Source organism: Ceratotherium simum, chromosome 16, assembly GCF_057802395.1.
Source record: "Ceratotherium simum simum isolate JZ-2026a chromosome 16, ASM5780239v1, whole genome shotgun sequence".
Classification (NCBI taxonomy): domain Eukaryota; kingdom Metazoa; phylum Chordata; class Mammalia; order Perissodactyla; family Rhinocerotidae; genus Ceratotherium; species Ceratotherium simum.
Genome location: NC_141915.1, coordinates 311685 through 339326, shown reverse-complemented (window position 1 = coordinate 339326; position 27642 = coordinate 311685). Strand labels below are relative to the sequence as shown.

The 27642-nt window shown below is 48.8% G+C and overlaps 1 protein-coding gene across 5 annotated transcripts in view; it reads left to right on the top strand.

Annotated features, from left to right (window-relative positions):
* The window catches only part of DHRS7B (dehydrogenase/reductase 7B), a 56543-nt gene extending 32340 nt beyond the window's left edge, over positions 1-24203 (top strand). For 2 of the 5 annotated variants that reach the window (XM_087440255.1, XM_087440256.1), the window contains exons 2-7: positions 5001-5179; positions 10585-10694; positions 17793-18009; positions 18572-18664; positions 21905-22057; positions 23726-24203. In XM_087440255.1, the coding sequence (XP_087296381.1) occupies positions 5001-5179; positions 10585-10694; positions 17793-18009; positions 18572-18664; positions 21905-22057; positions 23726-23931 (958 nt within the window). In that variant the 3' untranslated portion in view covers positions 23932-24203. Of the gene's footprint in view, positions 1-933; positions 1213-5000; positions 5180-10584; positions 10695-17792; positions 18010-18571; positions 18665-21904; positions 22058-23725 lie in introns of those variants that run through there. The other 3 variants (XM_004432978.3, XM_087440254.1, XM_087440257.1) reach the window with 3 other exon arrangements.
* The last annotated feature ends 3439 nt before the right edge of the window (positions 24204-27642 follow it).

Below are 27642 nucleotides of genomic sequence, written 5' to 3'. Positions count from 1 at the left end.
CTTAGGTGTGGTGACCATAGTCTGTGATATATGAAAATACCAGCAGACGGGCTGAGTGCGTGAGCACCAGAGCTCTCTGACTGCCCCACGCGGTTGATGGGGCTCATTAGTGTAACGTCATGCTTCACGTCACTTCCCTGGCGGTTAAGAGGATGGGCGTGACTGTGCGTGCGCACATTTCTGTTAGGCAGTGTGCGCTCTACTTCCCAACCATGTATGGTGTGGTTTCTGTTCAAGGAGGGCTTACTCACCTTCTTCCTTTTGTGACTTCTGTCTCCCCGTGTACCTGTCCTGCTCTGCTCTGGCTCACAGTGGTGCTGGGCCAACTCTCCCTTCTTTCTACAAGCTGATCTCAAATGCTGGAAATCGTGAGCAAGATTTTTTTCCCACTTCCTTTTTATACCTTCATCTTGCCTTTATGTCTGAAACTAGCAGGTAAGAAACATTTTAGTGTCAAATGCAAAATTTATAAACATATTAAAGTCCTTCTTATATGTCATTTTCAAAGAAAATGAGTCCCCTTGGCCTTGCTTCACATAGGAGATTTATTTCCTAACCTGGAAACGTGCTCATCCGGGACACAGTTCCTGTCTTCCACTTTGGAGCGGTCCCTTTTGCTCAGAGAAGGCCCCCGTCACCACAGCAAGGCAGTGGAGTAATCTCTGTGTCTCTGAGCTCTCTTGGCCGTTCTGACTGCCAAGGGTGAGACAGGAAGGGGTGACACAGCTGTCTCTGAGAGCCCAGGAGGCCCATCGGCCTAGGGACCCAGCGGTGTGGCCACGTGCACTGCAGAATAGAATAAAAGTTGGGAGGTCTTTAAGAATTTGAAAAACTCCCAGATAGGGTCGGGATTGCCAATATGACCAGCCTTACCTGGAAATATAACTTCAGGAAAGTTATCCTGAAATTGAACCTGATTCTCTCAAATAAATAACTTACTCTGGAGTGTCTTTTCCCACCAGAAGCCTGAGTTAGCTGGGCAAGGTCGGCACTGGTTTCTAATTTATTTCGCATTCTGATTGTGTAACAACTTGCTAGACTGAAAGCAGATGTGCGCTTTCCCCACAGAAGGCCGGCCCGTGGGCCGAGGATGGATCCCATTAACCTGGTGCCATATTTGCCTCGGGCAAAGTGGTCCACAGGGCCAGGAGACCAAGGTTGGCATGCGATGTTGTGTCAGGTGCTCGAGGAATCCCAGAAGCATACGAGACGGTGTGTAGTCTTCTCTCTTTTCTTCATGTCATCGAGTGCTGGCTGGGGTTTTAAACAGGTGCATGAACACGCGGTTTGTTGGGAGCTGTAACTGTCTTACCTGGGGGCCTGTGTCTGCAGTGGGGGGCCTGCGTCTACAGTGGGGTCCTGCATCTACAGTGGGGGGCCTGCGTCTACAGTGGGGGCTTGCGTCTACAGTGGGGGTGGGCTGTGTCGACAGTGGTGGGGGGCTGTGTCTACAGGGTGGGGGGGCCTTGCTGGGGGGTTTATTCTCATCCTGCTCCTCCCTGGGTGTGAAAAAAGGGTCGAAGGGACATTTCAGCACTTGTCTGCTCTCTCTCTGCCATGTTGGCCTCGATGACTTATGGTAGCCACAGTTTCTGATACAAACCTTGGGATGTGGGATCCTGACTTCTGACAAAAATGGGGATGGTTTTCTGTTTTTTCCCCTCTTTGTTAATTTAATTAAACTAAAGGGTTTATGAAGATATAAAAATTAAACTACAGTGAACTATATGTTTAATGAGTTTCCTTTATTTGGAAGAAACCAGTTTTCATAAACTAGGGACTTTTTCAGACAACCTTGGGACTCTGATGGCTGTAAAACTAATTCCTGGGCCAGGAGCTTTGAGTTGGCTGTGGGTCATGATGATGCTGATGGCAGCTGCATTTACTGAGCACTTACCTCACCAGGGGCTGTGCACACATTTCCATGTGTTAATTCTTCTGACCTCATAACAAACCGGAGGTGGGTACTCACATGCCCTCATCTTACAGATGAGGATACTGGGGCCCAAAGCGGTGAGGGCCCTTACCCAGGCTGGCGAAGGGCAGGGCCGGGCTGGGAGCGCAGCCGAGCTGGCTCGAGGGTCCCCTATGTAGGCCCTGCACTGTGGTCATCTTGCTGCAGTTAGTTTGTGTTTTCCAGGTGGTCTCTGAAACCTCAGAATGTTGAGAGGCAGCAGGCTGCATATCGGTGCTTGGCCCCCACGCCTTCAGTGGAATTCTGGCCCAGCCCCAGGGTGCAGGTCTGAGACGCGCAGATTCTGCGGCCTCTGGTCTCCAGGGGCTGTGGAGGAGTGTGCAGAGTTGTTTCCGCAAGCTGACCTCATGGAGCTCTGGGCTGCAGCCCGGGGCCGAGCCCTGCTCTCCTTTGGTGAGCAGCGTCCCTACCCCCTGGTCATTCCTGCCGGGCAGTGGCCGGGCCCCAGGTCATTCTGGGCCCGGCAGGGTGATCCACCTTGGGACCTGCCTGGAATAAGGATCTGGGATTGCAGTGGGGAAAGAGGCTTCCCAAACAGCCATCCTGCTGGTTGAAATCCCCCCAAGTCTATTACATGAAAGTTCTGGGCTATAATTACCCTGGGGCCTACCTGTGTTTTCTGTCAGTTGCTATAATTTTCTGGTAAAGCTACATCAAACTGGCAGTCATTCCTGCCCCCTAGCAGTCACCCCTCCCGCCCCGGGAAACACTGGCACACCCTGCCGTTCCTCAGGAGCTGGGCCCTGGGAAGGCCCCCAGGCAGCGCCCGCAGACCCACGGGATGTCAGAGGCGCTGAGCCTGCTCTCAGTCTTTTTGAGTATCCCAGGTGCTAGACAAAGGATCCTTGGGTCCTGGCATTCCCTCCTCAGGATTCGGCCTGGCCTGGGGCCAGAACACCTGCCTGAGCTTCCTGTTGGGAGAGGGTTGGTGCCAGTAGTATCTGGGGAGAGAGCTTGGCACTTGAGAAACTGCTTTAATAATTTTATTTATTTATTTATTTTTCCCCCAAAGCCCCAGTAGATAGTTGTATGTCATAGCTGCACATCCTTCTAGTTGCTGTATGTGGGACACGGCCTCAGCGTGGCCGGAGAAGCGGTGCGTCGGTGTGCGCCCGGGATCCGAACCTGGGCCGCCAGCAGCGGAGCGCGCGCACTTAACTGCTAAGCCACGGGGCCAGCCCGAGAAACCACTTTAATTGCCAGTTCATCCAGGTGTAGGCTTGGCACCAGGTGGGGTGAGAGGGAATGGATCCACTTAGCAGAGAGTAGCTGGGCATTTTTCAGAAGTAGGTTAAGTGCAGGTTGATGGGAAACAGTCATTTTTACAGATGTTTGTCCAACAGTGTTGTCAGTTTTGTATGGTGAACAGGAATTTAGGTGTATTTGGAAAGGCAGGTGAAAAATTGAACTAAATACTGAGTTAGTCGACAGTTCAAATCGGAGCAGAACCCTTCTACAGGGGAACCATTTAGCTTCGATGGGGACAGCCTACCCTGAACCTGAGCTTCAGGATCAAAGCAACTTGGGATGTAGGTGGATCCGTACTGAAGTTGAGCGGGTTCCTGGCTTCACGGTGTCTACAGAGTTGGTGTTGTCTTTTTTTTTTTTTTTTTTTTTGTGAGGCAGATCAGCCCTGAGCTAACATCTGCCAGTCCTCCTCTTTTTGCTGAGGAAGACCAGTCCTGAGCTAACATCCATGCCCATCTTCCTCTACTTTATGTGGGACGCCGCCTCAGCATGGCCTGGCAAGCGGTGCGTCGGCCCGTGCCCAGGATCCGAACCTGGGCTGCCAGCAGCGGAGCGTGCGCACTTAACCACTATGCCACGGGGCCAGCCCCGAGTTGATGTTGTCTTGGGAAAGGAAATAAGTATTTTTTTCAGTATGTGCAGTTGAAGAGATGCAATATTTAGTAGGTGTTTACTTTCAATCTGATAATAATTGAAAGTTCAGGCTGCTTTGCAGGAACTCTGCCCTTGGCTTCCAGCCTCTTCCTTCCTGAAGAGGGTTACTGTGCTCCTAATGTCATAGTCCTGGGAGTGCACTGTTGGTGGATATTTGTGTAATAGACTCTGGTCCACTTGTCACGTGGCCTGTAGGGCATTTTGTTCAAAGGGACACACATGGTGTTGCTCCTCACTGGTGCCCTCGACCCTCCTTTCACCCTGTGTCCCCTCTTAGCTGTTGCTCTGGGCACAGGCATGGGGGAGTGATGCAGAATGGGGGAGGCTTGGAGGGGTAAGGAAATTAGGGGCAGTGGGGGAGGAAGCGGATATGTTTCCTCAGAACTGACTGCACACTGTTGCACAAACCCTCATGTGGCCTCCCGGTTCATCTTCTGGTGTGGCTCACCGTGAATGTGAGGTGACCACACACTCCTCACATGCAGGGCAACCTGCCTACAGCCAGAGTCTGGGCCTGTGTGCGGCAAAGGGCAGCTCTGTCTGCCAGCTTCCCTTTGGGTGTCCGTGAGGCCTATGGACAGGAGTATGCTTATAGGCGTACTCTGGATACCTGGATACCATCCAGGCGTTGCCCCACCCAGAAACATCCATCTACCCATGGAGGAATATAAGGATTGGTATGGTTTTCTCTTTAAAAAAGGTTTCTAGTTGCACAAATACTCTGGGATTGAAAATGATAATGGGTGTTACTTAAGTTCCCCAAAACCAGTGTCTGAAGGAGAATCTGGTGAGTACTGATATGCCAGTGCCTTGGTAACACTCACCGGGTTCCTGAGTCCTGAGCTGAATGACCATCTCCGCTTGTTCTGGGGTCATTGCGCCTCTGAGAGGCATTTGTGAGGTCTGTGGCTTTGCTGTCTGCTTGTATCAGTGCAGAGTGAGAGAAAACAAGTTCCACGATGCTGAACATTCAGCATAACGTGCAGCACCTGGAAAGAACATTGCTGGGCTCAGAGCTGAAGTCCGCACAAGAGAGATCTGGGGTCTGTATCAGACTAGGGCCGAGAGGGTGGGCAAGTCTCTTGAGTTCCCATTTTGTCTCTAATTCATTTGGTTCTTCCAGGAAGAGTCTGCTGAAGGTGAGGGTCATGGACTGGATCACCTCTACGGCCATCCTGCCCCTGTTGTTGGGCTGTGTGGGGATCTTCAGCCTCTTCAAGCTGCTGCAGCAGATGCGCGTGAAGGCCTACCTGCGGAACGCTGTGGTGGTCATTACAGGCGCCACCTCAGGACTGGGGCGAGGTGGGTCCTGGAGGCAGTGCTGTCCGATGGGTAGGGAAGTTGCCCAGGGACCACCAGAGCAGGTGCGAATCAGTGAAGCAGGCTGGGGACCTTGGGAACAAGAGTGTGTCACTGTCCCTGGTCCAGTTAGAGAAGAAGAGCTTTAGTGCAGTAAGAGATGGCCCCTGACCTGTAGCGTCAGTGTTGGGGGCAGAAGCTGGTGAGGAGGACTGGAAAACGGGATACTGCGTGTCCCCCACGCTGGCTCTGTGCTCAGCTCCGGCTGCTTGTGGAAAGAGGGGTCTTTATGTGAAGGCTCCCGATTTTCACATATGGACAACTAATTTAAAAAATGTTTTTACCTCTGTGAGGGCCAAACAAAGCATGCCTTTTCCTGGATTCAGCCATCCTCCCCTGTTTACGGCCTTGCTGTCACCTGCTCCACACCTTCCCCTCTCTGGGCCGTGCCTCTAGCTGTGCCCTGGGCGCAGCCTTGGCAGGGTTGGAGACAGAGTGAGTGAGGCCTCAGCTGTTCCTTAACCAGGTTCTCCAAGTTATTTCTGTTCTAATTTGGTGAATACTCTGAGCTTCTAGGTCCCAGGAGTTGTGTGCTGGGACACAGGCCTGGCGTCAGTCCCCTCCACCCCTCATAAGTGAGTGCAGAGCTGTCCTCCTTCCCTTCCACACGTCGGTGTTGACTCTGGCGGAGGGCACAGGGCAGGCGCAGGCATGTCGCGAGCAGCCACCCGCGCTTTCTCAGCACCCGCACGCGGCCCGCACTACCCCAGGCCATTATCCGCACTCAGCTCCACGCAGAGGGCTGAGGGCGCCCCGAGCTGTGGTAAACCCACCATGCTGCACCTTTCGGTGGGTGATAGCGTAGCCAGCACTGATGGAGCATCTCCGACGTGCAAGGCTCCGGGCCGAGTGCTGGGACAAACGTGAAAAACAGGGTCCCTTCCCTCAGGGAGTTCACGGTCTGAGGGAGGGAGGCGGGGACTTAGCTCAGTGTGTTGCCAGTTCAGTCCTGGGTGTTCCCAGCAGGCCTGCTAGGAGAGGCACATTTCTCTGTCTGGCTTGTGCTTGTCTCACTGAATCCTCACAGCTAAGATTCAGAGAAAGTATGACTTGTCTTAGGACCTCTAGCCAGAAAGTGTGAAGCCAAGATTCAAACCCGTCTCCCTGACTCCAGAACCTACAGTCTTGTCTCACCTGAGGGGGAGATGGCCAGGGAAAAGGAAGGCGTGGGCCAGCAGGGTGGGCGTTGCAGGCAGGCCCAGAGCTGAGAGTGGCAGGGCTGTGCAGGGGGAATCCCTTGGGTGTTACGGGAGCACCGAGGAGCGGGCGAGGCCTTGTCTGCAGTTGGCCAGGGGGAGCCTGGGCAGGCTCTGGGTGGCGTGGATTCATTTGTACACCGCTGTGACGTTTAGGTGAGGTCTCTGGGGTGCACCCTGGGTCTGGCATTAGGTATCCAGACCTGCATGGAGACAGCTGCCTCCAGGCCCTTTGCCACAGTTGGTTCTCTGACCTCACTCAGCTACTATTTATAGGATAGTCAGCAGCTGCTTCTCTTCGTCTCAGAGAGAAGCACTTGTCTAAAGTCCTTGAAGAGTATGTGAGAGTCGGCTGAGAGGGAAGGTGAGTTGCAGGTGCTCTGAAACATGGATGTTTGAGAAGGACACTGTCCTCTTCATCATTCCACATTTGCTCTTCCGGACACCGAGATTGTGAAGGGAATAGAAAATGTAATTGAAAAAAAATAAAACCTGTGTGTATATATATAGTATATTATGTGAGCCATTTTCTGAATTCCAAATCACTCTGCTTATATTCTGTCCCGTTTAACGTCCTAGGGAAACAGGACTCCATATATTTCTTTCCCCTCCAGGCAGATAAAATAGGAACAGATTCTTAACCAGCATCTCGGGTACAAACACCCTCTGCTGGTGACCACCAAGGGCGTGCTGCTCCTTAGCCTCTGAGGAGGAGACCCTGCTGCCCCCGGGGCTCTGCCCGCCGCGTCAGCCGCTTTGAAGCTTTAGGTGTCATGACGAGTCTGCAGACAGCTTTCTGCAGTTTTCCTGTTTTGTCTCTTATTTCGTATCTTTAAGCTACATGAGCTTATCCTTGTAAAACAGTAGGACCAAGATTAAAGGAGCAGGGCCGGCCCCCTGGCTTGGTGGTTAAGTGAGCGCGCTCCGCTGCTGGCGACCCGGGTTCGGATCCCGGGCGCGCACCGACGCGCTGCTTCTCCGGCCATGCTGAGGCCGCGTCCCACATCCAGCAACTAGAAGGATGTGCAGCTATGACACACAACTATCGACTGGGGCTTTGGGGGGAAAAATAATAAATAAAATCTTTAAAAAAAAAAAAAAAAAGATTAAAGGAGCAGAATGTTCTGGATGCCCACTTTAGCCAGCCTAAGCCCTGAGGCCGTGAACATGATCTTGATGAACAAGCCAGTGGTCCGGCAGCAGGGGAGAACCGTCTGGCAGCCCTGGATAAATGGTAGTTGGGACTGTCTTCCTTTTTCCCTTGACCCATCTGCCTCCCTGTATCAGCTTTTTCAAGAAAGGAAAATGGAATCCTTCCAATCTGTTGTTTTCATTCTGTCACTTCCTACACAGACTTTTAATTTCCTCCCTTTTTGGCTCTGCTAGGAAGCAAAGTTGAAGCAGAGTGTAGGTGACCATTTTCCAGAAGCTGTTTAGACACCAGCCTCCTCCCACCTGTGGTTCTGCGTGTCTGCACCCTTTGGTGGTACCTCACAAAACGTCCATTGTGTTGGTCAGCACAGGATGAAATGGGATGAGGAGGCCAGCAGGGCTGGAGATTCCTAGTCTCTGGGCACAATTTAGTAAACCGAGTGAGCAGGTCCAGCCTCGGGCATGCGGGCGTCTGGGTTTGAGTGCAGCCCCTGCCCCTGCCCTGGCCCCCCGTGAGGACTTTGCTGCTCTGCTGAGAAGGACAGCAGGGCACGCGGGGTGGAGGCTGTGCCCCTGACCAGACCATCCAGGGACAGGCAGAGGAAGGGCTGCAGTTCTGTCTGGGTTTGCGTCCTTTGCTGGAATGAGGCAGTGAACAAACCAACCAGATCTCCAAAGAAGGGGATACAGCACACCTGAAAATGTATGGATTTAGTCTACTTAGCACCTCTGTCCAGAAAGCTCCACCTGGGGACGTGCAGGGAGGTGCTGGCCTGGGGATGGCAGGAAAAGAAGCTGAAGGAGGAGCTGCAGAGTGAAAGGAGAGGGCTTTGCACCCTGAGACAATCCAGACATCGAAGAACGTTCTCTCTCTTTTCCTGAAGGACGCTGGGATTTCTTCTCCCCTCCTGTTTTGAACCCTTCCAGCTTTAAGCAATTTTGACACTTTTGTGGGGGAAGGGCTGTCAGACCAGTACACCCTGCCTGGACCCTACAGCCTCCTCCCCTCCTGGTGAGGAAGTGACAGCCTTGATCCCTCGACCCCTCGCTGCGTGGCTCCCAGGGCAGGCCTGTCCCTCTGTGAGCCAAGTGGGGACTAAGACACCACTTGACTGTCTGGGCCTCTGAGATCTGGTCTGGGACCCAAGGTTAGCAAGGGACCGCCGGGTCTGCGCAGACCTGCTTGTGGGCCCTCGAGGGAGACTAGACCTCGGCTGAGGGCGGGCAGTGCTTGAACCTCTCGCATTTCAATTCTCACCCACGGTCAGGTTTTAGAACATTTGAAAAAGGCAGCTTAGAAATACAAAAACAACACTTCTGTAGTGCTCTTTTCTGTAGTGCTTTGTATCTACTGTACTCATTCAATCCCAGTGCCATTTTTATCTGCATTTTACAGAAGAGGAAAGTGAGAGACAGAGGTTGTAACTTACTCCAGATCACAGAACCAGTAAGTGTTGGAAGTCTAGCTCAAGTCTATTTCCTTGACCACTGGGCTGTCCTGCCCTTCATAAGCTGTAAGTTTTCAGGGCACTGAACATTTAGTTAGGACATGTTTGCAGGCAGGGCAAGCAAGAAGCAAGAGGACCTCACCCTCTGCTTCCTCCCTCTTCCCCTACCAGTTAGCTCCCCGGTTCTGGTGGTCTCCCTCCCTGCCCCTCCGCATGGCCTCAGGGAATTTATGTGGGACCCTTGCTGGGGTGGTCCTAGTGATGCCGCCCCCACCACGGCTGGTCATAGTCCCTCCCTGGGATTTTGACACCAGAGCTTGCAGGAGACAAGTGAGAGGCCCCTCTCCTGTCTGGCAGAGGAGTTGTGTTGATGTGAGCCCAAGGCTGCCCCTGGCCCTGTTTCCATCTTGTGGAGAAGTCAGGCGAGGGGATGAAGTGGAGAAGGGACCCGCCAGCACTGAGAGAGGCTGGTTCCTGCTGCCAGGGGCCCTGGGCAGCCACCACTCCTGTCCCTCCCAAGTCCTGGCCATCCCGCTTGTGCTCTTAATTCCTAAGCTATCCCAGAATCCTGCTGATAAATCCTCTTTTTGCTTAGCCCAGGGTGAGTTGAGTCTCTCTTCTCACTACCAGAAGAACAGAGGTGCCCGATTAGTTTTGGAGTCCACCCTGCTGTGGTCTTAGTCGACATCCTCATCAGTGGTCACCTGGAATGCGGTACTGGGCTCAGCAGAGCCTGATCTCTGGTCCCCTTCCTTCCCACCCAGCAGGAGGACTCTTTTGAAATGCAGCCACCCTTAACAGTCCTTAGCTGTTGCAGGCACTCAGCGTGCTTCAAGTCTTGAAAGTGCAGCTGTGTCCTGTCCCAGCCCAGCCAGGCTGTTACTCTGCACTTTCCGCCCCAGCTGCATCTGCGCACAGCCCCTCAGCTGCTTTGCGTACTGTGCTCCCTCTGTCTCGAGCTCTCTCTGGGCAAACAGCCCTCAGGCCTCTTCACCCCTTCTCAACAGGGCCCTGTGCCCACTGTGTTACTGCAGAACCACGTCAGTACCCCCAGTAGATACGTGCCTGTTGTGTTCTCGTGACTTGGGAAGCAGCCTGGTTGTGCTGGAACGCAGGCCGCGGCAGACCACAGCAGCACAGTAGCTGGCCCTGCCTGGTCACTGGGCACATTGCTTGACCTCCGTGAGCTTCCTCAGTTGTGATAATGGGGATAATGCTCCCAGGGTTGTTCAGAGCTAAAGATCATTAGGGACAGTTCTGAGCATAGTACCTAATAAAGCGGACTGCTGGTCCCTGGCTTCCTCTTGCCTGTGACGTCTGTCACACCACTGAACGTGAGCTCTTTACTAAGGGCAGCAACAGAGCTGGTTTATCATTGGCCCCGAACTCCTAGCTCCATGCCTGGTCCACGGCAGGCTCTACTACATATGTGCTGAGTGCGTGAAGGAACAAGTACACATTCGGAAACATTGGGTAAACTTGAACTGAACTGCACTGGGGAAGAAAGGCATTGAATTTCCTCGGCTGTCAAGGTTCTTTCCTCTCCCCTTAGAATGCGCCAAAGTCTTCTACGCTGCGGGCGCTAAGCTGGTGCTCTGTGGCCGGAACAGGGAGGCCCTGGAAGAGCTCACCAAAGAACTGGCTGCTTCTCAGGCCACCAAGGTGAGCCCAGGGGTGTGTTTTCTGTGGGGAAGGGGTGCAGTCCATCCTCTGCAGGCATCTGAGGAGACAGCCACCCACTCCTGGGCTGCTGGACGTGCAGGGTGTCCACACAGTCACACTTGACCAGGGAAGGCAGCAGGTCTCCACTGCAAACCAGGCTCCATGGCCTGAGGAGGAGGAACTGTCGTACGGTTCAAATCCCCACTCCACCACTTACTAGCACTGTGAGTTTAAGAAGTTCCTTCTGTGAATGCTCCCCCTCCCCCTTTACCTGGATAATACCTGCTCATCTCTTTTGGGAGGGCAGGTTGGAGATGACTTTTAAAATTTTAATTGTGGAAAAATACACATAATATTTATCATTTTAACCATTTATAAGTGTACAACTCAGTGGCATTAAATACACTCACAATGTGTGTAATTATCACCATTATCTATATCCAAAACCTTTTCATCATCCCCAAGAAAAATTCTGTACCCATTAAATAATAATTCATTCTTCCTCCCTCTCCCCAGCCCCTGGAAACCTTTATTCTACTTTCTCTCTCTATGAATTTGCCTGTTCTAGATATCTCATGTAAGTGAAAAAATACAATCTTTGTCCTTCTGTGTCTGGCTGCTTCACTAAGCGTAATCAAGGTCGATCCATATTGTAGCATGTATCAAAATTTCATTCCTTTTTATGGCAGAATGATATCTCATTATATGGATATACCACATTTTGTTTATCCATTCATTTGCTGATGGACACGAGGGTTGTTTCCATGTTTTTGCTATTGTGAATCATGCTGCTCCAGACATTAGTGTACAAATATCTGTTTGAGTCTCTGCTTTCAGTTTTTTTGGATATATACCTAGGAGTGGAATTGCTGGGTCACAGGGTAGTTTTATGTTCAACCTTTTGAGAAACTGCCAGACTTTTCCTCAGCAGCTATGCCACTTACATTCCCACGAGCCGCACACAAGGGCTCCAGCTTCTCCACATCCGCACCAACACGTGTTATTTTTCTGTTTCTTTTTTTTCCAGTTATACCCATCATAGGAAGTATGATGTGGTAGCTCGTTGTGGTTTTGATTTGCATTTCCCGAATTACAAGTGATGTGGAGCATCTTTTCATGTGCTTATTGACCATTTGTATATCTTCTTTGAGCAATGTCTATTCAAGTCCGCTGCCCATTTTTTAGTCAGGTTGTTTGTTTTTGCTCTTGTTGCTGAGTTCAGGAGTTCTCAATATATTCTCAATATTACTCCCTTATCAGATAAATGATTTGTAAATATTTTCTCTCATTCGGTAGATTGTCCTTTCACTTTCTTGATGGTACCGTTTGATGTACAGAAGTTTTTAATTTTGATGAAGCCCAACTTGTCTATTTTTTCTTTTATTGCCTGTGCTTTTGGTGTCATATCCATGAGGTAGTTGCCAAATCCAGTGTTATAAAGATTTTCCCCAATTTTTTATTCTAAGCGTTCTACAGTTTTAAGTCTTATGTTTAGCTCTTTGCTGCACTTCAGTTAATTTTTGTATCTGGTGTCAGGTGAGGGTCCAGCTCCATTCTTTCGCATGTGGATGTCCAGTTTCCCCAGTACCAGCTGTTGAAAACACTGTCCTTTCCCCTCGGGTGGTCTTGGAACCCTTGTCATAAATGAATTTATCATATATTTGAGGGTTTATTTCTGGGTTCTCTGTTCTATTCCACTGGTCTGTATGTCCTTATGTCACTGTGTCATACCATACTGTCCTTATGACATACCATATTGTTTTAATTAATGTAGCTTTGTAGTAAGTTTCCAAGTTGAGAAGTGTGAGTCCTCCAACTTTGTTCTTAGTCTTCAAGATTGTTTTGGCTATTCCTGAATAGCCATTGAAATCCCATATGAGTTTTAGGATTTTTTTTTTTTCTATTTCTGCCAAAAATGCCATTGGGATTTTGATAGGGATTGCACTGAATCCGTAGATCACTTTGGATAGTATAGACATCTTAACAATGTTAAGTCTTCCAATCCATGAACATCAGATGTCTTTCCATGTATTTAGGCTTTCTTTAATTTTAGCAGTGTTTTATAGTCTTCAGTGTACAAATCTTTCACCTCTTTAGTTAGATTTATTCCTAAATATTTAATTTTTTTAGCTGTCATTGTAAGTGGATTTGCTTTCCTAATTTTATTTTCAGATTATTCATTGCTGGTGTATAGAAACACAGCTGAGTTTTGCATGTTGATCTTGTACCCTGCAGCTCTGCTGAATTGATTGACGAGCTCTAATAGCTGTCTGTGGACTCCTTGGGATTTTTATGTATGGAATCATGTTATCTGTGAATAGAGGTAGTTTTATTTCTTCCTTTCCAATTTGGGTGCCTTTTATTTCTTTTTCTTGTCTAATGCTCTGATCCGAGTTTCCAGTGCTGTGTTGAATAGCGTAGTGAAAGCAGGCATCCTTGCCTTGTTGTTGATCATAGGGGGAGCACTTGGAGTCCGACACCATTGAACATGATGGGAGCTGCAGGTTTTTCATAAACACCCTTAACCATGTTGAGGAATTTCCCCTCCATTCTTAGTTTTCTGAGTTTTTATCATGAAAGGGTGTTGAATTTTGTCAGATCTCTTTTCTGCATCGAGATGATCGTGTGCTTTTTTTCCTTTGTTCTATCAATATGATGTATTATATCGATTGATTTTCTTATGTTGAACCACCCTTGCATTCTCAGGATAAATCCCACTTGGTCATGGTAAATAAACCTTTTAATATAATGTTGAATTTGATTTGCTAGTATTTTGTTGAGGATTTTAGCATCTGTACTCATAAAGGATATTGGTCGGTAATTTTCTTGTGATGTCTTTATCTGGCCTTGATATCAGAGTAATGCTGGCCTCACAGAATGAATTAGGAAGTGTTCTCTCTTCAACTGTTTGGAAGAGTATAAGAAGTATTGGTGTTAATTCTTTTTTAAAGTTTGGTAAAATTCACCAGTGAAGCCATCTGGTCTAAGACATTTTCTTTGTCAGGAGGTTTTAGGTTACTGATTCAATCTTTTGACCTGTTATATGTCTGCTGAAATTTTCTATTGCTTCTTGAGTCAGTTTAGGTAATTTGTGTGTTTCAAAGAATTTGTTCATTTCTTCTAGGTTATTTAATTTGTTGGCATACAGTTATTCATAGTATAATCTTATTCATAGTATAATCTTTTTTATCTATGTGAGGTCCCACTTTCATTTCTAATTTTAGTTATTTGCATCTTTTCTCTTTTTTTTGGTCAATCTAGCTAATGGTTTCTCAATTTTGTTGATCTTTTCGAAGAACCAACTTTTGGTTTCATTGATTTTCTTTATTGTTTTTCTATTCTCTATTTTGTTTCTGTTCTCTCTAATCTATTATTTCCTTACACTGCTAGCTTTGGGTTTAGTTTGCTCTTTTCTAGTTCCCTAAGGTGTGAAGTTACATTATTGATTTGAGGTCTTTCTTCTTTTTTAATATAGGCATTGACAGTTATAAATTGCCCTCTCAGCACTGCTTTCACTGCACTCCGTTAAGTTTTGGTATGTTGTGTTTTCATTTTCATTTGTGTCTGTGTATCTTCTCATTTCCCTTGTGATTTCTTTTTTGAGTTAGTGGTTGTTCAAGAGTGTTTTGTTTAATTTCCATTTATTTTCCAGTTTACCTTCTGTTACTGATTTCTGGCTTCATCACATTGCGGTTGGAGAAGATACTTGATATGATATCTTTCTTTTTAAATCTATTAAGACTTGTTTTGTGGCCTACATAGAGAATGTCCCATGTGTGCTTGAGAAGAATATGTATGGTGCTGTTGTTGGGTGGAATGTTCTATATACATCTCTTAGGACCAGTTGGTTCATATTGTTGTTCAAATCATGTATTTCCTTATTGCTCTTCTGTCTGGTTGTTCTGTCCATTATTAAAAGTGGAGTATTGAAATATCCAAATATTATTGTAGAACTATTTCTCCCTTCAATTCTGTTGATTTTTGCTTTATATATTTTGAGGGTCTGTTATTAGGTACATAAGTGTTTATAATTGTTATATCTTCTTGCTGTAATGTACCTTTTATTATTATATAATGTCCTTCTTTGTCTCTTGTAACCTTTTTTGATTTAAAGACTATTTTTTCTGATATTAGTATAGCCACCCTCACTCTCTTTTGGTTATTTCCATGGAATATCTTTTTTCATCCTTTACTTTCAATGTATTTGTGTCCTTACATCTAAAGTGAGTCTCTTAAAGGCAGCATATAGTTGGATCTTTTTCCTTTTTTTTAGATCCATTCTGCCAGTCTGTGTTTTGATTAGAGAGTTTAAAGTACTTACATTTCAAGCAATTACTATTAAGGAGGGACTTACTTTTGCCATTTTGCTATTTGTTTTCTCTATGTTTTATAGCTTTTTTGTCCCTCATTTCCTGCATTACTGTCTTCTTTTGTGTTTAGTTGATTTTTTTGTACTGAAATGCTTTGATTCGCTTCTCATTTCCTTACGTGTATATTCTACAGCTGTTTTCTTTGTGGTTGCTATGGGGATTACATTGAATATCCTAAAGTTATAACAATCTAATTTGAATTTATACCAACTTAACTTCAATAGCAGTTTGAATTCAATACAAAAACTTTACTCCTATATAGCTCTGTCCTCTCCCCTTTCTCCTGTTCACATCATAGGTTACATCTTTATACATTGCTTGCCCAGTAACATAGATTAATAATAGGTTTTGTGTGTGTGTGTGTGTGTGTGAGGAAGATTAGCCCTGAGCTAACATCTATTGCCAGTCCTCCACTTTTTGCTGTGGAAGCTGGCACTGAACTAACACCTGTGCCCATCTTCCTCTATTTTATGTGGGACGTCTGCCACAGCATGGGTTGATGAGCCGTGCCTAGGTCTGCACCTGGGATCCGAACCTGCGAACCCCGGGCTGCCGAAGTGGAGCACGCGAACTTAACCACCGTGCCACTGGGGCTGGCCCCATTAATAGTTTTTAAATGCATTTGTCTTTTAAATTATGTAGAAAATAAAAAGTAGAGCTACAAACCAAAATTACAATAATACTAGCTTTTATAATTGCCCTTGTATTTACTTGACTGGAGATCGTTAGTTCTTCATATGGCTTTAAATTACACTGTCTAGCTTCCTTTCATTTCAAACCTGAAGGACTCCCTTTAGCATTTCTTGCAGGGCAGGTCTGGTGGTAACAAACCCCCTCAGCTTTTGTTGATCTGGGAATCTTAAATTCTCCCTCATTTTTGAAGCATAGTTGTGCCAGATACAGAATTCTTGGTGCACAGTTTTTCTTTCAGCACTTTGATGTATCAGCCCACTGTTTTCTGACCTCCAAGGTTTCTGATGAGAAATCGGCTGATAGTCTCATTGAGGATCTCTTTTATGTGAGGAGTAGCTTCTCTGTTGCTGTTTTCAGGATTCTCTGTCATTTGACAGTTTGATTGTAATGTGTCTTATTGTGTGTCTCTGAGTTTATCCTACTTGGTATTGAGCTTATTGGATGTGTAGATTCATGTTTTTCATTAAATTTCGGATTTTGTCAGTTATTTCTTCAAACATTCTTTCTAGCCCTTTCTCTCTCTCTTCTCCTTCTCAGATTCCCACAGTGTGTATATCAGTTCACTTGAGGGTGTCCCACAGATCCCTTAGGCTCTGTTCAGTTTTCTAAAATTTCTTCTTTTTATCTTCAGATTTGATCATTTCAGTTGTCTTCTCTTCAAGTTCACTGATTCTCTCTTCTACTTGCTAAAATCTGCTTTTGAACCCTGCTAGTGTATTTTTCAGTTCAGTTATTGTACTTTTGAGCTCCAAATTTTTTTTTATAATTTCATTTTTTTTATTGATAGTCTCATTTTGTTTATACATCAGTTTCCTGCCTTTGTCCATGTCTTCCTTTAGCACTTTGAGCATCTTTAAGACAGTTGTTTTAAAGTCTTTGTGTAGTAAGTCTATCATCTGGGCTTCCTCAAGTATATTTTCTGGGGGTGTATTTATTGAAAACTAGAGCAACAGATGCAACTCCTTTAAATCTACCGGAAGCCACTTCAGCCAGTGGTGGTGAAAACAGTGACAACCTGCCTCCATGCTGCACCCCAGTGATTAGAGCTGCAGTCCACCATCAGAACAATCCCTGATGTTTGGAAGACAAGGTCTTATTGCCTGCCTGGGCTCCCTCAAGCTGTACCAGAAATGTGGGTTGCCTTTCCTACAGCTGCCTGCCACAGGGCTGGATGCATGGGGATGGAGAGTCACCTCTGAGCCAACGGCTGAAATAGACCAAAATTATCTATAATTTGCCAGCCAAGCAATCCCCTGAAAGCTGCAAGCATTCACATAGACTCCAGAGTTCCAAAATAGTCACGTCACAGGGTTTCTGCCAGGACAATTGTCCAGGTGGAGAGATGGATTCCTGGCACTTCCTCCTCTGCCCACATCTCTGATTTCACAACCCCTTTATCTTTTTGATCTCTTGTTAAACTCACTTCCATTGGGAAGCCCTCTAAGTTGGATGCTCAGTTATTCATTTCTCTAGCCTCTTATACTTCTTCATGGCATTCTTTACAATTATAGAATTCATCTCTGCTCCCCACTAGACTGTATGCTTCAGGACAGGAACCATGTCTGTCTTGCTTTCTGCCACATCCCCAGGGTCTGGCACATAGAGGATATATAAAAAATGTTTCATGATACATTAATTGAAATGACTTAACCTGAGAAGGATAGCACCTCTCAGCAGGGGCACTGTTGAACGTAATGACAACGTACGGTACTGCTGGCACAGGGCAGCAGTGGCGCTGTGATTAATGGCTCCTATGGTGACCTGCTACAGTAGTCTATACCAGGCGTGATCGCTGCCCTGTGGAATTACCGTCTGCCTCTAGTAGTCATTTTCAGTTCAGTAGACAAGCTGCCCAGGCCAGGTGTGAGCCCCAGGGGTGGAATCCTCCAGGCCACGTCTCTTCAGAAGAGAGGTGCTGCAGCCCCTGTCATTTCACGACCAGGGGACCACTCCCCAGACTTTGAAGAGCAGAGACACGTGGCTCACGTGGCCTGTCACTCTGAAGGTGCATTTGGTTTCTGTTGTATCTGACCAGGTGCAGACACACAAGCCTTACACGGTGACCTTCGACCTCGCAGAACCTGGGGCCATAGTTGCAGCAACAGCCGAGATCCTGCAGTGCTTTGGCTATGTGGATGTGCTCATCAACAACGCCGGGATCAGCTACCGCGGTGCCATCGTGGACACCACCGCGGACGTAGACAAGAGAGTCATGGAGACAAACTACTTTGGCCCAGTTGCTCTAACGAAAGGTAACAGTCTTGGATTAAAAGAAAAAAGAGTACTGATACGTTGGCATTTTTTTACTTCACCTGGTTCCTTTCTAGCAAACGTTCGTTGCCTGTCCCCGTCCTGTTTTCTCCTGGGACAGGTGTTGTCATTACACTTGGGCGTTTGCCTTTTCCAGGCTCTGTTTGCATTTTATCTGCTTTATAGCCTCAGTCAAGGTGTTCTCCTTAGCGACAGCTTCATTTCTACAGCATTGCCTCCATTTCCTTCTCAGGGTGTTTGCAAACCCCTACAAGTGGGGATACTTTTATGTCCAGCCATGGATTTCACTCCAGGGGAGAGGCTGTCCCTAGGAGAAGGGAACTGAGCTGACCGTGGGTGGTGGGTAGGCTTCTGTCTGCCTCCCTCCCCACCCCTCTTCCCGGCCCATTGGCATGCTGGGGCAGGAGGCCTCCCCCTGAGGGGCTTCACCATTCGCCTCCCTTGCTCTGACTCCATCTCATCAGTGAGGCCACCGCCTCTCAGCATTGGGCGTGGTGCCCTAAAGGAAAGGGCTCTTCTCCAGCCTCTGCCTCCTTTCCTCAGCACTCCTGCCCTCCATGATCAAGAGGCGACAGGGCCACGTCGTCGCCATCAGCAGCATCCAGGGCAAGATCAGCATTCCTTTTCGGTCAGCATGTGAGTACTTCCTTCTCACTCCTAGATGTTCTTCTCTCTGTTTTTTCCTGATTATAAAAATAACACGTTTACAATCCAGAATTCAGACACTAGAGAAATACTCAATACAGAATGTGAAGGAACTTCATCAGAATGTGTTCTCCTGAGCAGAATGCCTGGATTCACATCCCAGCTCCACTCTACCCCCGTATGTGACCTTCTGCAAGTGTCCCACCTGCAGAGAGGTGACCCACCTCTGTACCCCAGTTCTCATCTGCATAATCGAGACAGTGCCCTCCCAGCCTTGGAGGGCCACTGGAAGATTGAGTTCACCTGTGAGCGCTGCGAGCTGCGAGCGAGGTGTGGGGGCAGTGCAGGCAGAGCTGCCTTGAACGTGTCGTCCCACGGACAGTCACTCATCACTGTGGCATACGCCTCTAAACTTTTTTCTACATGTGATCAAATGTACAAAAACGAGATCATGTCATGCAGACTGTTTTGTGGCTTACTTATTCCACTTGACAGTCTGTCCTTCTACATCAGCGTATACGGATTTACCTAATCCTTTTAAGTGGATATATATAATAGTTCATTGAATGGAAGTGACATAATTTATTTAGCCATTTTCCTGGACAGTTGATTTTTTTCCCTTCAGTCTTTGATCATTAACAATGATGTGCTACATAGAACATCCTTAAATATTTATATCTCTGGCACTCACCAGAGGGTTTCAGTAAGGTAAATTCCAAAAAGTGGGAATATTAGGTAGGACCGAAAAATTAAAACTGTCAAATGACTCCCATTCACAATCTCACCTCCACGTGTGCAGGTGGCTACGCCAACATTTTCAGATATCATTTCATTCGTCTGTCTGCCATCATGTTGCACCAGCAAGCAAACAGGATCTAGTTTTGTTAAAAGATTTTAAAGGTAATTTCACAAACCGTCCTAGCAACTACTCTCTTTGCCCTACCTCTGAAAGAGAATGCTGACTTGGAACAGCCTCGTCTGTCTCACCACCTCCTGGTGGTGTAGACTTGTCGGAGAAGCAGGACACTGAAAGCACAGTAACTCACATCCAGCTGGGTGATGGTGTAGCCAGCTCTCTGGGCTGGAAATGTAACAAACACTGTTTCTCTCAAGATGGGACCCCGGCTCTACCTTTTGGCTCTAGCTGCGTGTCCTTGGGCAAGCTATTAACTTGTCTGGCCCTCCCTTTCCTTACTTATAAAATGAGACTTACAGTCGTCATATATGCTTCACAAAGCTCTTTTGAAGATGAAATGAGACAACTGGAGATGAAAAGTCCTCTGTAAATTGTGACGTGCTGCATGCATATTTGTATTCTCTGTGTGTGGTGTTCTGTTTCAACTCCAGCAGCACAGGACAGCCATCTAAGGCTGCTCGAATGGTTCAGGAATAAATATCTATAGAATCACAAATGACAAAGCAAATGAGGTAAAATGTTCATAGTAGATAAATTGGGGTAAAGGATATACAGTGTTCTTTGTACTAAATTATTTCCAAACTTGACTTTGACTTAATCTCACTGAATTTTGTTCTCTATTTGGGCTTTGACTGCAGTAGGTCACGTGTGGTTGGTCTGGCGCTTTGTAATGACCAGACGGAATGTGGTGTTGCCTCCTGGGCATGCGGGTTGCCCCGACGAGCAGCAGTCTCCTCTGTAAGATGGGAGAGCAGCTTCATGTCTCTCACACGTTGTCGTGAGGTGATCCAGGGGCCGTGGTTAGCATGTGTCTCGCGAGAGGAGGGGCTGAGTTCTGTTGACAGTGGTGCTGAGGGTTTAGGTCAGCACCGCCCGGCTGAGGACCTACAGGCTGAGAGCTCTGGGGCCCAGTTGTCAGGTGCAGCCCTCTGTTCTGGGGACCCCCAGGATGACTCCCTCTTCTCAGTCCTTGGGCCTGGGCTGCACCCCTGGAATCACGGCTGATAGGAGCAGTTCTCTCCACCCACCTACCCACAAACTGCTCATCCAGCGCCTGGCAACTTGGCACCAACCAAAGGAGCTAGCTGCAGGAGGCCGCGGAGAGCCCAGGTGCTGTTCCACTTCCCGTGTGACCGGCTGCGGCACTTCCTTGCTTTCTGCATTCCTGTTTTTTTGGCGGATAGATGCCCTTTTCCTAAGGCTAAAACATTTAGAACTCTGAATTGGAGGAAACTGATTTTCAGTGGAAATGCCGTGCTTCCCAAGAATGCCGTTGTAGGGTCACTGTCCCCTTCAGAGCGCCGTTCACCGTGTGGTGGAGCCGTCGCTGAGGAGCAGAGGTGGCTCCGTTCTCGCTGGTGGAGCAAGCTCGATGGCTCTTCCACACGAAAAGCCACGTCACGGGAGTTTGTCAAACGAAACACACAGGAAAGGCAGGCACAGAGTTGACACACACACTCCCGTGCACGCGGGGATGCTCACTGTAGCACAGTTGCAGTGATAAAGCCTGGAGACAGCCGTGAATGCCACTGATGGGCCACTTCTGTCGTCTGGTGACCCACGGAGGGGCATGGCAGGGCTGCCTGGCCGCGCGGCACGGAGACTTTCCAGGCTGTGCCACCAGGTGAAGAACTCCACTTGCAGGAATAATACGAACATGAGCTCATTTCTGTAAAAAAATATTACTTATGTGTAAGATCACACGTATGTACATAGGATATATAAAAAAATCCCGAGAGACCGTTAACTTTGCTTACCTCTGGAGAATGAAATTGGAAGGCAGAAGGAGGCCTTTCACTGTTTTACTTATATCTTTCTGTACCATCTGAATTTTTACCCATTAAGCATTAAGTTTCTTGTTTTCTTTTTAACTTTTAACATGGAATAATTTCAGACTTAAGAGTTGTAGGAATGGTACAAAGAACTCCCATGTCCCCTTCATGCAGATTCCCCAGTTGTTAAGATTTTACTGCATTTGCTTTGTCATATTCTCGGTGTGTGTATGTATATGTGTGTATATATGCGCATTTATATGGATATGAAATTTATAATATTTTCCTGAACCATTTGAAAGGAAGTTGGAGGCATGATGCTCCTTCCCTCCTAATTACTTGAGAGTGTTTCCTAAGAACAAGGAGACAATGCACTTCTCTAAATCAGAAAACGAAGATTGTTATAATACTGTCATCTTAGATTATAACATCAGTTTTTTAAATAAAAGAGAGAGAATGAATGAGGGTGAGTGTGTAGGCTTGTCCCAGGCCAGGCGCCACACCAGCTCACTCACCTGCCTCTCTGGCCACCAACCTTTGCAGACGCGGCCTCCAAACACGCAACCCAAGCCTTCTTTGACTGTCTGCGTGCAGAGGTGGAGCAGTACGAGGTTGAGGTGACTGTGATCAGCCCCGGCTACATCCACACCAGCCTCTCTGTCAACGCCATCACTGCTGACGGCTCCACATACGGAGGTGAGGCCCCACTTCTCTTTCTTCTCTGGAAAGCTGTTGGCCACAGTGAGACACATGGCTCTTACCTGATAATTCTTTGGTCATTTTCATTTGGAATATAATTTTTACAACTAAAAAACTTGATGTATGGGTGTTGGTTATATATACGGTTGAATAATCTTCGTTTACCATGAACCATCCTTAGCCTGAGCATCACCACTGCAGCTATTGGAACAGGGCCCCTGTAGCCCAGGACTTTGAGGGCTGGAAAGGAAGTCTCCAAGCTGATATGCCACCAGACTTCTAGCTGACCACTTCTCGGGAAATTAAAGGGAAGTTAAAGTGAAATACCCTCATGGGAAGTGTGGGTTGCTTGACCCCAGAGCTCACTCAGTGTGCTGGAGAAATGACTGAACTGTCCCCTGGGGTGAGGCTGGTGCACCAGTCTCAGAATCTCCATTTTGCTCAGCCAAACACAATGCTGAGCTGAGCTGCAGTCACCACTAGTGGGCCAAACAGCCTGGCCCCAGCACACAGGCTCAGGCCAAGCAAGGACCAGTTGGCTTCTGCCTCCCAGGTCAATTGATCCACATGTGCCTCTGCTGCTTGAAGCACGGGGCCTACCCACCCCTTGAGTACTGTCCTGGCATGTCCTGCCTCCCTGGATGTCATCTCTTGGGCCTGTGCTGTGGCGTTCACCAGGGGCCTCCTGTCCTACACCCCACCCCAGCCAGACCTGAACCAGGCTGCCTGTGCCCTAGGTGGCAGCTGCTCTCTCACTTGGCAAGTCAACAGAAACCATACAGGGACACAGAGCCAGAGAGGTTCATACCTATTTATACCTAGAAGAATCTTTTTAAAAATTCCTTCTGTGGCATTTAAAAAGAAGCAACAATCAGAAACCTATTTGTGTTAACAAAAACACGATGAGCACAGATGTGGTGAGGATCCAGGCAGTCTGGATGACTTGCGAGTGGTTTCAGATGGCTATGGCCTCTCCCTCTCCTCGGTGCCTGCCGCCTGGTCCCGCCTTGTCAGCACAGTTGTCAGATTACTAGGGAAGGAGGAGCGGCAGTCGCTGAGAACCAGCCTGACACCCCTCCATCCGCGCGGCCGCCTCTGACACCTCAGACGACCAAGGCGTGCTTCCTGTCTCCCGTCCAGCTGACTCGGGACGGCTGCTCCCGACCCTTCACCTTCACTTCAGGGAGCTCATAGTGCACACGGGCCGGGGGAGTCTTCTCCCGGGCCCAGCCACCCAAGACAGATGTGATGGTGCAGCATGCTTAGTCGTCGGTTGCTCTAGTAGGTAGAACTTCCCCAGGTCAGGAAGCTCCTCCTCAGCTGTGGTGTGAGGGGCTCACTCTTGGAGACCCCATCTGGGCTGGCCTTCGTCCTTCGTCATAGAGTAGCAGTTCTGAGCACTGCCTGGGGCCCCAGCGACCTTGTGCCCACGTCCCACCCGCATCTCCCCAACCCCCACTCACACGTGGGACCGCAGAATGGCTCCTCGGTTGCTTGGCGCACAGAAGAGTCAGGGATGGGGTGTGCCCCCTGCTTCCTGACCGACCGTGGGAAGAGCTTCCAAGCGGCAGAGCTAGCAAGCCGACCCCACGCGGTCCACGTCAGCTCCACTTGAGAGGGGGACTTCTGCTTACAAGTTCATGTGGTGTTTTTGTTTTGTTTTAGTTATGGATGAGACCACGGCCCAGGGCCGAAGCCCTGTGGAGGTGGCCCGAGATGTTCTGGCTGCCGTGGGGAAGAAGAAGAAAGATGTGATCCTGGCCGACCTGTTGCCGTCCTTGGCCGTTTATCTGCGAACTCTGGCTCCGGGGCTCTTCTTCAGCCTCATGGCCTCCCGGGCCAGAAAGGAGCGAAAATCGAAGAACTCCTAGAGCCGCAGCGGAGCCGGGGGAGCAGCAGCGCCTGCTGGTGGCTGCTCTACAGGGACGGCCCTGTCTGCTGAGACTTCCCTGGACATTGGTCTCTCGGGTGGGAAAGAGGGAGCTATGCTTCTGCAGGTCCCTGGCTAGGCCCCTGCTGGCAGAGGATGGGAACCAAAAAAGGCAACAGGCTTCTCCCTGGGGGTGAGTGGTAACCCTTAAGGAATTTATATGGAGCTGGATTTTAACTCTTAAGAATATGAAATAAAGGAATGGAACAGTAAGTTGTAGTCTTCAAGGACTGGGAGAACCACACTTCCTTGGAATTCCAGCCTCCGCCAGCTCCTAGAACATGTTTCAGTCTTGAAATCAGAAGACACCTGACATCACTTGATCCGGTGTTCTCATATTTGACTATCCAAGACCACTTACCTCGTGAAGGCAGGGTCCACCTTCAGTACCCAAGGGAGCAGGCCATAGTGTGAAAGGGTCATTACTCATATCCATTTCCAGGGTCCTACAATGTCTCATTCAGCACACCACCACCACAGTGGGCTAATATGTGATCGGTCATTTGACATATCCCAGGTGACGCCGGCTTTAGTACCTAAAAGGAATTCCCCAGTTTCCCTGTTGGCTTCCACTCGAAGCCCCTGTAGGACCAGGCAGCACTCCAAGTAGAAGATGAACTGACTAAGGAGACAGCAGCCAAAAGGGAGAGGGAAATCCCACATGGTCCCCTATGTCCTCCAGAAAATAAGACCCAGAAACCCAGTCAGGTGGGGAGGGATGCTAAAGCAGTGGCTGGGCCCCAGGGGAGCAGTCCATTTGTTAGCTGTGACTGTTGGAGCAGAGCCAGAAAGGACGCATGCCTCCACCTGTCTGATTTGTTAAAAATGCATGGTTGAAACTAGAAGGATGTGAACCTATGACATACAACTATCTGCTGGGGCTTTGGGGGGAAAAAAATGAATAAATAAAATCTTTAAAAAAAAAAAAAATGCATGGTTGAGGTTCACTGAGTAAATCAACTTCATACCTGAAGTTTAGGACGAAACTTTTCCTAGGACTGAAGCTGATGGTGGAAATAGTGGGTCCATTGTATAGGCTCCTCCGAATTGGAATAAAAATCCCCTCGCATAGGATCCGGGCATTTTACACTTACGTCCTGACTCTGGCCCTATGCAGCTTTTATGTTAAACAGCTGCCCCTGAAATACAAATGGCCCATGCCAGCCTGTGGTTAGGGTGTGCGAGGCTCTTGAGTTACCTGGGAGTAGGGGACAAGGAGTGGGTGATTAGATCTGGTGACCTTCCCCAGGTCCCAGCACGGCCTGGACATTCCAGGAGCTGTGGTTGAAATGTGGACACGGGCAGTGTAGGTGGCTTTTCCTTTTCCACATAAACCGTCTGCCTCCCCCTGACGTGGGAGAGAAGATCTCATTAGTGTTCACATCAGAGCTGAGAGGGCCAGGGGAGAGCTGGACCCAAGGCGGCAGCAGCAGCTGCGCCAAAGCCTGGCCCAAGTCTGAGGCCGAATGAAATTGCCAAGCATGTAATGGGTCCTCAGTAAGAGGCTGTGATGGGGAACTATCCCTCTAAGTGGGAACGAGCGAACACCTCTCCTTGGACGCTTGTTGACTGGCACCCTCAAAAGGGCCACGTCCAGGTGCTGCCCATTCCTCTCCATTAAATAAGATGGCCCGCAGCTGGAGCCGGACGCGATCCGCTGCCCTCTGAGGAAGGCAGGTTGAGCAGCTGCGTACCCTGTCCTCAAAAGACGGCATCACTCTTGTTGAGGCTGTTGGTTTTATGACATATGACAGTGGCTGGGAGCCCACTGAGCCCTGACGCCCATGTGTTGGCTGGTACACAGAGCTCAGAGCAGACACGAAGGGTCTCAACCTAGATACGACACTTGAGCCATATCCGACGACCACTGGAGGTTTATTTACCTAACATTTTAAAAAACTCAACTCACTTTCTAAAACTTACTTGAGAAGCTTTATATTCTGTATAAATAGAAAATAACAGAACCATTAAAGTCTAGCTAGATCCGGCTGTCTGCTCCTGAGGAGGCTGGCAATCTCAGAGAGGCATTAAAGGTGCTCACACCACACAGATGCTCTTCTTGACCTCGGAGGCTAGGAAGAGGACTCAACGGGCCAGCCATCCAGTGTTCAACGGCCGCGTTGCACCTCGAGCCATCTCGGGGGCCCCTGGGGTTAGGAGCCGTCCCTGGAGAGAGCACTGGGTAAAGCTGGGCTTGTGGAGCCTGCGGGAGTTGGTGTGACTTGAACGCAGAGGCAGCACCTTCCTGAGGGCAGGCGCCCCACCTGTGCTGTACGCGAGCATCCCGAAGAGGGGAGCTGGGCCAGGACCCGGCCGTGGCATTTCCCTCTTGGAATTGAAACCAGTGTTTGAGGATGAACACCTGCCACCAGGGTGGTGCTGCTGCTGTTCCAGTTTCTCTTTTCTGCCCTAAAAGGTCTGTCTTCCCATCTCTCTTAGCCTGGAATTCTGCTGGGTAGGTTGAGAAAGCAAAGCCTGATTCTGAATTGGTTCTGCCTTCAGATCAAGTTCAGAGGCGCTTCCCACTTTGCTCTGCAAGCCCCCTCCTGCTCGCCAAGCTTCACCGGGCTGAGGGCAGAGCCGGCTCTCTTGTGCTTCAGGACAAAATTAGAGTCTGGAAAACACAACCCAAGGAGGTTTTCCAGACAGCAGCACTGCACATCTGTGTGCTGCAGAGTGGCCGCAGCTCAGGGTGGCCAGACTACACGGAGTGCACAGCCGCCTGGCACGCTGCCCGGCTCACGGCGGCTGTGGAGCCAGACGTGATCACTTTGGAGGGAGGTGAACGACTGACAAGCAGAGACAGCCAGGTCTGCTCATCTCCATTTCCTAACAAGTTGGCCCCTGCTCTTCCCTGAAATTAGGGTGAGACAGGAGTTAACACCGAGACTCACGTACCAGGTGAAGAGCACGATGCGCTTACCGAAGGGCTCACACAGGGCTCACGGACAAGCCCTTTGCAGAGCAGGACCCAGCTAACTCAGCCTTTGCTTCCTCTCAATTGGCAGTTGTTTTGTGCTGTTTCTTCAAGAGTCCTGTGGCCTGTCACAGATGAGCATAACCCACTTGTCAGCGACGTCTAAGTGGGAAGGGGGCAGAGAGAAGCCAGTGCCAACAGAAGGGAAGGCTTACAGACATGGGAGCGGGCTCTGCCACTCTCCTTCCCAGCCGACTCGGCGCGTGGCTCAAGTAGAGGGGCCCGCACTACCAAACCCATGCCCTACGGCCCACCACAGCACCCCGTCCTTGCCTCCTTGGTCGGGACGTGTAACCAAGACAGCCTTTCGGAATCTGGGTGAGTCCACCCAACAAGAACCACTTTGTTCACGGCACTGGAGCCAGCCCGTTTGCACCTGGCTTCTATTTCTAGTGAGGGCTTCTGCTCAGCTGACCCGAGGTGGCCGCTGCTTGTCCGCCTCCAGCCACCTCCCCCATGACATCCGATGTGCAGGCAGTGCATGGGGCTCCCTTTCCATATCTGGGCTGCTTGTTACAAAAACACCTACCATTCCTGCCCAGCAGGCTCGGGAGCCAGCAGAGGGACACCCGAGGGCTGTGTCATTGCACGAATGAGACGAGGTCTGCTTGTCTGGGATCACTACGAGTTTACTGTCGTTCCAGAAGGCCAGACTACTACGTAAACAATAGTGTG